General features: G+C 44.4%; 3 protein-coding genes across 8 annotated transcripts in view; 1 reads left to right on the top strand and 2 right to left on the bottom strand.

Moving 5' to 3' along the window:
• Positions 1-8,974, bottom strand: part of LOC119390332 (ribosomal protein S6 kinase-related protein) — a 100,662-nt gene extending 91,688 nt beyond the window's left edge. Inside the window, exons 1-3 of one of the 4 annotated variants that reach the window (XM_037657931.2) lie at positions 8,669-8,974; positions 1,326-1,586; positions 695-778 (exon numbers count right to left, since the gene is read on the bottom strand). In XM_037657931.2, the coding sequence (XP_037513859.1) occupies positions 695-778; positions 1,326-1,586; positions 8,669-8,752 (429 nt within the window). In that variant the 5' untranslated portion in view covers positions 8,753-8,974. The remainder of the gene's footprint in view (positions 1-694; positions 779-1,325; positions 1,587-8,668) is intronic. The other 3 variants (XM_049414741.1, XM_037657930.2, XM_049414742.1) reach the window with 3 other exon arrangements.
• Positions 1-10,926, top strand: part of LOC119390336 (cytochrome c oxidase subunit 6A2, mitochondrial) — a 673,327-nt gene extending 662,401 nt beyond the window's left edge. Inside the window, exons 2-4 of one of the 3 annotated variants that reach the window (XM_049414750.1) lie at positions 9,419-9,513; positions 9,732-9,886; positions 10,737-10,926. In XM_049414750.1, the coding sequence (XP_049270707.1) occupies positions 9,423-9,513; positions 9,732-9,886; positions 10,737-10,817 (327 nt within the window). In that variant the 5' untranslated portion in view covers positions 9,419-9,422 and the 3' untranslated portion in view covers positions 10,818-10,926. Of the gene's footprint in view, positions 1-9,398; positions 9,514-9,731; positions 9,887-10,736 lie in introns of those variants that run through there. The other 2 variants (XM_037657936.2, XM_049414747.1) reach the window with 2 other exon arrangements.
• The window catches only part of LOC119390338 (splicing factor ESS-2 homolog), an 83,931-nt gene that overhangs the window by 44,273 nt on the left and 27,123 nt on the right, over positions 1-12,535 (bottom strand).

The following is a 12,535-nucleotide window of genomic DNA, read 5'->3' on the forward strand; positions in this document are numbered from 1 at the left end:
TCACTAATGTCAGTAGCCTTTGAGTTGCATGCACCTATATCATGGACATATATTATGTGCATGAACATATATCATAGCAAACTGCACAAAATGTCCTCACCATTTCTGCGCGTTATCATACCGACACAACAGTCTTAAGAAATACACATACAAACATACACAAGCATTCAGTCACTCTGCCCCATGCATGCAGACAAAGCAAGAAAGTAATCCAAAACTATACACTGTAAATTTACTAAATGAGGTCACAGCAAGCTTAAACTGAAAAGCTCAAATTGGCTTCTTTCTTTACACAACATTTTGCTGTTAAAGAATTACCTTGCACATTTTTTTTTTAAATCACAATACCCAAAGGAACTGAAAGGACTGAAACGAGGCTGATTTCTTTTGATAAATTATAATGTGAATACAATATAAACAACCTGAAGTGTTATTCGTGGCTGAAAATAGGTAATGTATATTTTTAACTATTCAATAGCATCCTCCACAGCAAGAACTCAAAAGATATCGAAGTTCATTTACTACACAGGAGCCAGTATAAAAACTGAAGTCAATGATCCAGCTAACCTGACTCATGTTCATACTAACCCACAAACCAGCCTCCTTACTGAAAGTACAAAGAGAACATGCAAAGGATGTTTATTACATTTTAATTTACTCAGGAAAGAACAGACTACATAGTAAAAGGACGCACCTTCATGGCATAGCACTTGCCAGTAGCAGCCTCACGCACCAAATAAACTGAACCAAACTTGCTCCCAGAAAGCTGTTTGACTTTCTGAAAGGAAAGTGAGATTCGTCATACATTGTCACACTGCGATGACAGTGAAAAACTGAGCAACCAAAGAGTTAGCGTAAAGATTTAGCCCCTTGTCAGGTGAACTTAGGCCCGGCCAAACTTAGACAATGACAGTGGCAAGAACAGTAGCCAGCTATACAAATCTGATGTATGGATGAAAATGTGTCAGCTCATAGTACATGTGTCATCGTATACTCCGGCACAATCACTGGTGGTCATGTGAGTTCTAGAATGCACACCATCTATTTTTGTTGCACAACCATGTATATTTGAGTACAAGGCTGTTATTGCATTTTGCCTCACCAGAATGTGTCTGCTGTGGCCTGAAATCGAACCAACATCCACAAGCATAGCAGCCAACACTGCAGTTGCTAAGCCATGGCAGTGGGTGGCTCTGAGTTAATTTAGCCTACCGTGATTCTTCAAGTGCACTGAATCTAATTACTCAAACATTTCCCCGTTCCAAGCTGCCACAGTTGGAACTCTAACTTATTGTCTAGAGCCAAGCAACAGATGCTAGACACACCTGAAAGTTCGCTTCGTGCAGCTTGCTACGAACAGGAAACTCGGGCAGAAAGAGGGCCTCAGCCAGCGTTACTGGCCATGGCGTCTTGGCCAGGGGGTCGGCAGAGGCTGCCGGCACACCCGTTGGCACAGCGCCCCCTAGTGGTGGCAGGTGAGGCTGCCAGCGCAGCTGGCGTCGACGGCCCAGGCTGGTGGAAGCCCGAGACCATGACCGCTGGGCACTGGCCACCGACTGCACACTCTGGCTGCTTCCCCAGCTCAGCTGCGGAGAGCCGGAGAAAAAGAAAGCTTTATAGAGCAGATCAGATGGCTGCAAGGCCCTTTTAAAACAAACACAAGGTAGTCATCAAATCTTCCTAGCGACCTTCTTTTTGACTCACCACATCATTACTCTCTTGCATGTAGCCACTATGCTTTCTTGCACAGTTTGCTGCTTCTAAGAAATGTAATAATTATTGAGGTGAAAGCCTTATGTGCTTTATCAAACGAAAAAAGTGACTGTTGGCACAGCCGTCGTCCAAACAAATGGCACCAAAAAGCATTATCATAATCGAAGAAGATGATGATGACCGCGCCAGATGGCTTTTAGCCTTCAAGTCGTCTTAGGCGAATGCACAAGGGAGCCTGTCAGTTTATGCTTAGACTCTTCATTAACACAAACGCCAAACTTAGTGAGTACTTCATGCCCATGTTCATATCACTCGAAGGACTGTTGCCAAAATGACTGGATTATCCATGCAAAGCATCTACATGGTTTTCTGACCTAGGTCCTCCGTCCAGGTAGCCTCTTTTTCTCCTGATATTTCCATCCCTTCCCCATCCACCAATGTGGCGTAGACAAGAGGACAGCCAACTTCTTTGCTCTTCATCTGTTTTCACTCTCTCTACACAGCACCCTTAAAACAAGCTGTAGAAATATGTTAGACATCAGGTGTTTTCTTCCATGTCTTCTCTTGTAAAGCACTCATGATGCATCTAATTCAGTGTCACACCTGCAGGTAAGGTTGTTTCCCCATTCTCAATGCACTGATATGTTGTGCATTGTACTTGACATGGATCTGCATTTAACTACACATCACAGTAGGGAGATTTACAACATATAGCGCTGTCTGAAAACTGTTTAGAGGGCATTTGCCAGTGTGCTTTTGGTGGCCACTCAGAGTTCCAACAGTAAAAAAGATTGAAAAGCACAAAAATTGTCAAGATGATTTTAAATGTTGTCCCTCCAACACATAGGCGTATCTACCGAGGGGGGGGGGGGGGGGCAAGGGGGGCGCTAGCCCCCCCAAACAGAAATGTCGGGGGGCGGAGACTTTTGACAGTGGTTATTGTCGGCTGCAGAATGGGAAACTAACAAGTCAGACAAAGTTTTACTTGAACGCAGCAATAACATAATCTTGTAATAAAATTTGTCCTACGATTCTGCTGTGACGACTGTCCTCCGTGTGTCATGACCACGCACTGTAGGCTACTTGCGGTGCACGCTGCATATTCCACGCTGTTGCGTCTTGCGCTCGAGCATTGCAGAGGACGCTATCGCTCAGCAGCGGCTCTATAACATTACAGCAATCTGTCATGATTTTATTTTGTCCTACCTGGCCTGAAATTTAAGTAATCAGCGACGGAAGTATGGGCGGGAACCAGTAAGCGTTTTATAGCCCGATCAAACGCATTCCTTTTTCAGAAAATTCAGTTCTTTGAAAACGAATAGCATCTCCATTGCTTCATATTAAAGCTGCTGTGGGTTGAGTGTGCAGAAGTGTCCAGTATTTTAGTTGTGCCTAGCCAGGACAGCTAAAATAGATTCCCACTTTAGTCTCCGATTAGCCTGCTTCACTTGGCTTATCATATGGTAGCCTGCAGCGATCGTAGCGGCTTGTAACAAGGCAGTGGACTCGAGTAAATTGAGAAGCCTAGCTTTCTAGTTTGCCCCATTACTTGATCTACCTCAGCATTGAGATGACCAGCGTCCACGGTTTTCTGGACTAGGAAGGCTGCCTACCTGCAAAAAATTGTGTCTGTTCCTAATATTGTTTATTTCTCTCTCTACCTCTTTGTCAGCAACGATGAGTTTACAGAGAGTTGCGCACGCGCAAAGACAGCTCAGCATCGTTATACTGCAACTGAAAGTATCTATCACACACATATGAATCCATAAGCAGCCGCTGCCAATGTGATTGGCAGGCAGCCTTTTTAAATTACGTTCAGAGAGAGACACTGTCTGGCTATTCCGAAAAAAAATGAGTTATTGTTCAGCAAAGTAATATGCTGCTTATCGTGCGCACTTTATTTTACTGCCGTGAGTTTTCGCAGACTTGTGACGTCGCGTAACAGTTGGAGGCGATTTTATGGCACAATGAAAATTTTTGACGAATAGCGAATAACCAATGACAAGCAATACGCCGTATTGAAAATAGTTCATTATTTTATTTTTTATGCAGTCATGTGTACGTGGTAATTATGCGGTGGATCACTTACGCGTCATTCGATGCGTCGTTTTACGAGCAGGCGCTGTGAGCATAACCCAGAAAATTTCGACCAATCATTAACACCTAACGACCTATACGGAAGGAAACAATGCGGGGCAATTTAACGTTATAATCGCCCACATTTTTTTGCTGGAAAATTTGAGCTAACACAGTTTACATAGGCTATTTACTTGGAGGAACAGGAGGGGAGGAGTAAAGGACCACTTCACCGCTTTTCCGTCCACCCCCCACCCAAGCTGGGAAAAGTAGGAGGGCAAGGAACGACACCTAGTATATAAATTCGTAGTCATTTATCATCTTATGACTCTACACAACCAGCTCAATGTGGTTTGCTTAAGTATTAATCGAGTAACTTGGTCTTCTCCTGAAGGAAGACTTTATATTAGAGGGCTCTAACAGTAAAGAAATTGGCACTCGGCTTATCCTGAAGACTTCTGCGAAGTACCTTGCTTTGTCAGCACATGTTGTGTTTAAAAACTTGCAGGACGCTTGAGCTACTTGCAGGGCGCTTGAGCTTCGCCTTCAAGAATAGAACGCGATAGAGTAATCAGGCCTCGTGCGCACAGCCTTCTCAATTGCTAGCCTAGCTTCGGCTCTTGGTGTATGCCTCAACCATACCGTGAGGAAACGAACGAGTGTGCGCGTAACATTGGCTGTTTCAAAGTATCCTAGAATACCTACTGCAAGTACAGTTGTTGAAGTGCCCACTACGCCATAATTATTCATTTTGCTAATCAGTGAAGGGCCAACTACGCGTCCGTAAACCAACACGCATACTTACGCAGCTGTTCACTTTGTTGACGTTTTGGCTGCTGATGATGATTATTACAAATGTCTGAGCGCTTTGTGATGGGTGGGCCTTTAAAACACCCACTCGTTGCACAATTCACAATAAACTTGTCAAAAAACAGCGGAAAATTGAGACAGGACACAAAGCGAAGAAGTTACGACAACAGCCTTCTTCGTCTTGTGTCCTGTCTCAATTTTGCGCTGTTTTTTTTTTTTTTCATGTTTAACCATCAACCAACTAGCCCAAGCCTCGACTATAGTAAGCTATTCACATGTCTTGACGCCTAGAGCGATTCTACGCTTCTGCTATGCAATATTGCATACGTTGGACACACCTTCCACCACGTGACGTCCATATAGCGTTTTGTGCGAAGCAGTTTCAAGAAAAAGCGTGGCTCAGCAGTAGATCACGTGCTTGCCACACAGACGGCGTGGGTTCGATTGTCACATGGACCTAAAAAGTTTTATTTATTTTGTTTGCGTCTTCCTAAATTTTTCGGTCATGGACAAGATTATTTTTCACTCACAACCAACGACGCCATCACCGACGCCGGCACCGGAATTTCTGCGAAACGAGCTCTTTAATGCTGTCGCGTTAATAAGCGAGAATTTAAGGTACTAGAGTCATAGCAGGTTCTACATACTCATCGTATCTACAACGCCAAACTAAGACTGGGAAGTTCGCTGATGGAATGCTCAGATGATCAGGTTAAATTTGGGTGTACTTTTTAAACTTCACGGTATTATTTCCAAAATGTTAATAAACAATGCTGTGTTGTCGCGGTTTAGTGCGGCCCAGCCTGAAAAATCTGTTTGTGCAGGTTCTTCCTTGATCTAAAACAGACAGTTTTGAAAAGCAAGTCATCTGATCAGGTCTATGAACATAAAAAATTCGCCTCAAATCAGATTATATATATATATGGCGGACAGAGTGAGCAACGCCAGCCCCCCCACTCGAGAACGAGTTGGTACGCCACTGCTCCAACACGAACAGCACCAAGGGGTGTGCATAAATTTTTGTATTCTTACATTTAATTCACTGCTTCAAAAATGCACATCCGACACTGCATGAATCAAGAAGATGATGGTGGCTATTTTTATTTCAGCACAAAAATAAATAACATTTTAAATGATGGGTCTAACTGTTGACTGAGTTCTAGCCTTGCAATGTTTGACTCTTGCCTGAATAAGTTCACAGCACAAAGCATGTATATATCTGCCATAAACAAACATGGCTCCATTGTTCAAGCCCACTGCCATGCATAAGGGCCTAAGGTTTACGCTAAGCGACATAACAGATAGCGGGAAGTGCAATACAAGCAGTTCAAGCACTACAAGCCACTTAAATTTTGAGATGTCTATAAATATGCTCCGACCTGAGAAACCCCATATTTATACTTCTAGTTCTCGTGCGCAATGCTACACATGAACAGCACTTGACCTAACATTTTCTTTGCTTACTAGCACATGCATTAATACTTATATTTCTTCAATAGACCTTAAGGCACATTGGTTCTGCAGATACATAAATTGAAATGTCTAGAACACCAAGGATGCCACCTTGATAAGCCAAGCACATGAAGTGAAGTGTGGGCACTAATAAATGTAAGGCTGCGAGCTCCATTGTTTTGATTTTTCTGGTGAATATGTACATCCCTTTTGAATGAGTGCAAGCTGGAGTTTATGATGATGATGATATATGGTAGTTAATGGCACAAGGACCATTGATGGCCGAAGGGTGCAAAACATGACATAGCGTGCGATCAATGATAGTGTAAGGTGGCTGTATAAGGGCCTAAAATCTTGTGGACTAAACGAGTGTAAAATATAAATAATTAATGAAATCATGAGAGTGACATGAAATGTATGCAGTGGATTAAAACTCTGCCTTGGATGAAATATGCCAAAAGGATGAAGCAATAGCGTGCTAGTGGATCTCATGAGTAGCTGACTTTCAATGTACAGATGTCGTCTAAAAAGGTTAACACCGTAATATGAGCAAAGAATGAGTGAATACGTAAAAGTATCATGGAGTGCAGCGAATATGCCCCATATATAGGCTTTAAAGAAGCACTTTTTCCTTTTGGCTCTACCTTTCGACACTGTAGCAGGATGTAGCCAAAGTTTGTGAGGGTTATACCCCTGTCACACGGGGCAACTTAAGGGCACTTTGAGGGAGTGCACTTCGCCGCTAGTGTCATTCGCACGCTATCACACGGAAACGTTTAGGGACACTCGCTGTAAAGCGCACTTACCGGCGAGTGCCTTCGCCAAACGCACTTCACAGCAACGGAGTGTCTAGTCTCCGTAGCAGTGGCCCGAGAATAAGTATGTTATTACCGAAAGCCGAGTGTATAGTATTTTTAAAGTATCATTTTCGTTATTAGAAATATTTTGATGCATTAAAACATACTATACAATAAAAAACTACTCTGCTATTCTCGCTCTCAGGCAGTTTACAGCCACGACCGCCAGGGGCATGCCCAGCACACAATGGTGGCAGCCACCGCTTTTATACGTAAAGCTCATTTTAAGGGCTGCTTACAGCTGTAACACATTATTACTCAATTAACACTGCCTCAACTAACAAATATATGCTGTGTTACTGAATTAACCATTGCCATTACCATCATTTCCAAAGTATACTTCTCTTTCTCGTGTAGCAGCGCACCTCCAAAGTGACATTCAGGAGGCGTAAGTGCACTTGCTCAAAATGACACTAAATTTGCCAGTGTGACCGGGGTATTAGCATGTTAGGTAAAATAAAATAAAGTAAAGCCCGCGAGGCGGCGAAGAGGCAAGACCTCGACGTCCCTACGTGGGAGGCCTAGGCCAAGGCACATAAATTGCTGGTTGATAATAAGGTTTATTCCTCCTCCTCCTGTCATTGATACTGCAATGCATGGGTAATTTTTAAAAGCTCACATAATGCAAATGACAAAGCTTGTGCGTACACTTATATACTAATAACTATGTGTACCGCCTCCTTCAGATGACTTCATGTCAAACTTTGCGATGATGAGCACGGTCAATAAAATGTAACTTCACTGTCATTGATACTACTGTAATGCACAGGTATTTCTCGAAAGCTCAGAGGATAACTGTCAAAGCTTGTGCATACACTTACATACTCTTTGATTATTGCATGGCAATCTTAACAATGGCGAGCACGACTAAGATAGCATAACTTTATTGGCACTAACGTTGTACTTACGACTAATTCTTGAAAGCTGACGGTGTGCAACTGTCAAAGCTTGTACATACAGAGTGCATATACACATACCATGCCTCTTTTGGATGATTGTATGCCACACTTAATGATAGTGAGCACAGTTTGATTCTCGTTAACCTTGCAATTTGCAGGCAATTTTTGAAAGTTCACAGCGTGCGACTGTCAAAGCTTCTTCTAGGAAGGCAGGAATAAAGAAGAGCGACATATCAATGCACATTTCTTAGTATCACGATTGTCTTCGAATACTGATCGCAAAATACTCCGTGAAGGAACACGCGGCTCCGCTGGCGCGTACCATGGTCGCACAGGTCGGATTACTACGATCGCCGGACACAGCGCGCAAGAAAAAACGTGAACGTGTTACCTTGCGGAGCCAGCCCATCGCTCGCTGTGCCTCGCGCGCTCCTTGGTATATCTCGGCTGCAGAGTTTCCGCGGCGCCAGATCCCGTCTATTGTTATACCGGGACGACTCTCCCGGGACTCCGCTCATACGGTAACCTTGAAGCTCCCGGCAATTATGAGGGGACCCGAGCGCGCGCCGTTTCTTTTTTCCCCGTACCACATCGACGCGAAGCGAAGGCACGCGGAGCAAAAAGCGCGCCTTGGCCCCACTTTTTTTCACGCGCTGCGCCAGTTGGGCAGACAAGCGTAGAGCACAAAAGGAATTCTCGCGCGCCGAAAGGCGTGTGCGCGCGGCTCACGCCAAAAGGATCGCCGCGAACATTCCGATGCAGGCACCCGTAACAAGACAGCGCGCGCGGCATGCACGTATACACGCACGTCGCGACTTCCTGCATACGAGAGGCGCAGCGCAGAGAGAAGAGCTTGTTTACCTGAGACTGCGTCGAGCTCCATCTCCGACACTGCTGCGGCTGATGGTGCTCTTCGGAGCTCGGTTTCGGCTGGCTGTTGCCCATGTAACGCGAGTTCCTTGCCTGAACAGCGAGCTGTCGTTCATCGCGGCGAGGAACAGCACCAACCGCCCTTCGTCCGGCGATGAGCAATGTAGTTGGCGTTTAAGGGCATGCCGTTGTTGCCGCGGTAACCGAGATGTGATCGGCCCGGTGAATTTACCTGCTGCTGCTGCGCTGTTTTTGCCATCGGGCAAAAAATGCGTGGTGCGCAGAGTGTGACGTAACTCTCCCAGAAAAACCGAAACTGAAACACATATCTTGAAAATTATTAAAATAATTTTTTTTCTAACTTGTCACTCATATTTCTTATTTTTATAAGCAAGTAATTGAAATACTTGATGTTTTGAAACACTACTCAATAAATTATGTCAAACTCACAGATTTGCCAATGGTTATCTCTGAGTCTAAGCTGCCACTCTCAGAGGCTATGCTTTTCAGTATTACAAAAACAGAGTCATTTTGTTTTAAAGAGAGTTGAACGTTAGGCGAGTTGGTGTTTTGACACTACTTTTTGCACCTGTGTTCGTCTTTCTTTCTGTTGTCATGTTTTGTTGCGTTCGTTTTTAACATTTTAGTTTTGTTTTTTAACATCATCATCATCAGTTTAACAAGCCAGTCAAAGTCAGTCTTCACTTTCTCGAATCCGCTCGATCGAAAGGACACCGAGGGCATCATGGCGAGCCTAACTTTACAGCAAGCTTTTCGTAACTTCTCCAAATCGGCTGCTAGGTTTTCCCAGCACGGGGATGCACATTCCCACGCAGGTCAGTATTGCGCTGTTAATCTGTTAATCAACTTGCAGCTTAATGCGGCGTTACGCCCATGAGGGGTGGACACAGATAGGACGTTGCCGGTGTGGCTTCTTGAACGGCAGGGCACTCTGGCATTGAAACATTGTCTTCTCCGTGTTAAGTTGCGTTAGTACGCCTGATTTTTAAGTAATATGTCATCTCGTTGCTCACTGTGATCCTTCTCTGCGCAGCTGGTGAGCTGCTGTGGAAGAGGCTGAGTATCTTCGTGGCCTTCCCGGCCATTGCGCTGTGCGGAATCAACGTCTACTTGGCTGAAGTTGAGCATATGAAGCATTCCCACAGGCCGGAGTACCACCCCTACGAGTACATCCACATCCGTACCAAGGTCTGGTATCCCACTGCATCACTCGCGCATTCCTAGTTCTTGTGCCGAGTCTTTACTGGCCCGAGAGTGTATTGGTTTCACGTGGACGAAACCTGCGGCATTCCATAAATAACCTCATCTCAACAGCAAGGTGGCCGCATTTCGATGGGGCCGAAATGCAAAAACACCACTGCTTTTAGATTTAGGTGCACGTTAAAGAAGTCCAGGCAGTCAAAATTAATCCTGTGTATTCCAATCTACGGCATGTCTCATACCATCTTATCATGGTTTTGGCACTTAAAAATCCCACAATCAACAATTTGTGTGTGTGACTAGCGCTCGAACACTCGATTGTAGTTTTCGTTCCATGGGTTTATCTGGCGCTGGGCTCTTTTCATTTGCCTGCTAATATAACTGCGCAGAAAAGTTGAGCAACCACTCTGGTGCTGTTATGATGAGATAGCTTTGACGCTGATAGTACTACATGTACCAGCCGATTTTTTATTGGAAAGATGGTGCTTTACATCAGGCGGCACCCTCTCGCAAAGAGTTACACTGTAACTAATGAAATGTCTTAAATTAACTGTTCACCTCAATTTAGAAAACATATAGTACCAAACGTAGAACTGAAGACTAGCAGCGATGTTATTTTCTTAACAGACATTAAGCATACCTAATTGGCCACCTGCACAATTAAAATTGCGTTATTTTTATTGTTGCCTTGCATTCAGTGTAATAAAACCTCAATACTTACGGTATATTCCACGCATCGGTATTTTCACAGCTTACGACAGCTCTGTACTCTTGCGCCTGACGGTTCCCTTAAAACGTGGTTTTTTATGAAATGCTCTTCTTGTATATTTTTCTTCAGAAATATCCCTGGGGAGACGGAAACCGTGGTCTCTTCTTCAACCCCAAGAAGAACTGGGTTCCCGGAGGTTACGTAGAGTGAACACATGAGCACGCCCTCTGTCGACCTGATTGTTCATTGGGAGAATTCTAACTGGGCAGCGATTCAAAGAGAAGCGCAATAAAGCTAGTTTTGCCCGCTTGAAATGAAACATCCTTACTTATTGTGCTGTGACAGCCTGGCGGCAATGACATGCTGCTGAGCTCAGGGTCGCAAGTTTGATCTCCGCTGAGGCATCCACGTTTCGACGGAGGCGAAATGCGAAGGTGCTTGTGTGCTTAGATTTAGAACCCCAGACAGTCTAAATAGGTCTGGAGTCTCCCCACTGCGTGTTTTATGTATTGTAACCTGTTGCTATTGGACACAGTTGTGAATTTGACAAGTGAAGGGACATTTACATATGTAATGCTTTCGTTTATTCATTGCACGTAACATTAGTCGCGATGCAAGAAACTCAATGAAAAGTTGCAGGTTTGTTGGCCCCATTTCCTGATGTGCAAATTGCAAACTTGCCGGCCAGTAACGGCAGCTCGGTGCCTTGGCATTCTGCTGAGAGTGCAAGGTCACATTTTTTTAATGTTCTAGCTGCAATGATGGCAGTCTTGAAGTAAGATTGAAGTGTCCCTAGTCAAATTGCTGACACTGTGACCTATGATGGTTTGGAAGTATTTCTGCGAGATTACAACATGGAGACCAGAGTGAGACTCCCAGCTGTAAAGAGTACAGATGTTCATGAAGTTGAGGTTTTGACAAACCCATCTGGTCGGCTGGCATCATGACAAAAAATTCACCGCCTAAGCACTCCGAACGGGTGGTAAACCAGCAAAGCTGAAACATGCAGCCGCAGTGTTTATCACGAGTTGGGCTCTATCGAAGTGTAGCTTTCGATTTCCCTATCATCACATTTAAGAGATGCATGCTTCAAACATTGCGTTTGGTGTTACCAGCTGAAAAATTCTAAGGGTAGTGATTCATGCTGTGGCAGGTATCATCCCTATCTATATATGCTGTCAAAATCTGAAGACAAACTAGTGCAAGCATGGAGACCCTTTGAGGTAGCGTATGCTAGCATTGTTTCTTCATTATAGTTTCCGTGCACTCACGAACTGCCACATTTTTCCCACCTCCTAGACGTATGCGGCTTTACTGTGAAAAGTAGAGGAGTAGAGACCAAGGCTTCCTGATGGGAGCCTTGTTCTAGTCAGGGGAGTCGAAAAGTCTTTGTTATTCTTTTATAGTCATCCCCCACGGTGGTCTAGTGGTTATGGTGTTTGCTGACCCAAAGGCCATGGTATCGAATCCCGGCTGCGGCGGCCACGTTTTCATAGAGGCAAAATGCTAGAGGCCCGTGTGCTTGGATCTAGGCACCCTTTAAAGAACCCCAGGCGGTTGAAATTTTCGGAGCCCTCCACTACGATGACCGTCGTAATCGTATCGTGGTTTTGGAACGTAAAACCACAAATTATTATTTTAATTATTCTTTCATGGTCGGTGTTCTTCTAATTTTATCAGCACAGATGTTTAAATCGCAGTTCCACCGATGCCATGAAGTGGGCGCCTGTTGCATAAATATACGCGGAGGTGCTGTGTCACGAAGGCTCATTTATCAGTTTCATTTACGGCTGTGTATAATCAGCCTTGGGGGCCATTGTTGCTTGTTGACTGTAGAAACTGATGCCCCAATAAAGGCGATTCCTTCGTCCTGTGACGAAGTGCTCTTTTGCACATCAGTCGTTCTTCACTGCTGCCTCATTATCAAA

The sequence above is a fragment of the Rhipicephalus sanguineus genome, chromosome 4 (assembly GCF_013339695.2).
Source record: "Rhipicephalus sanguineus isolate Rsan-2018 chromosome 4, BIME_Rsan_1.4, whole genome shotgun sequence".
Classification (NCBI taxonomy): Eukaryota; Metazoa; Arthropoda; class Arachnida; order Ixodida; family Ixodidae; genus Rhipicephalus; species Rhipicephalus sanguineus.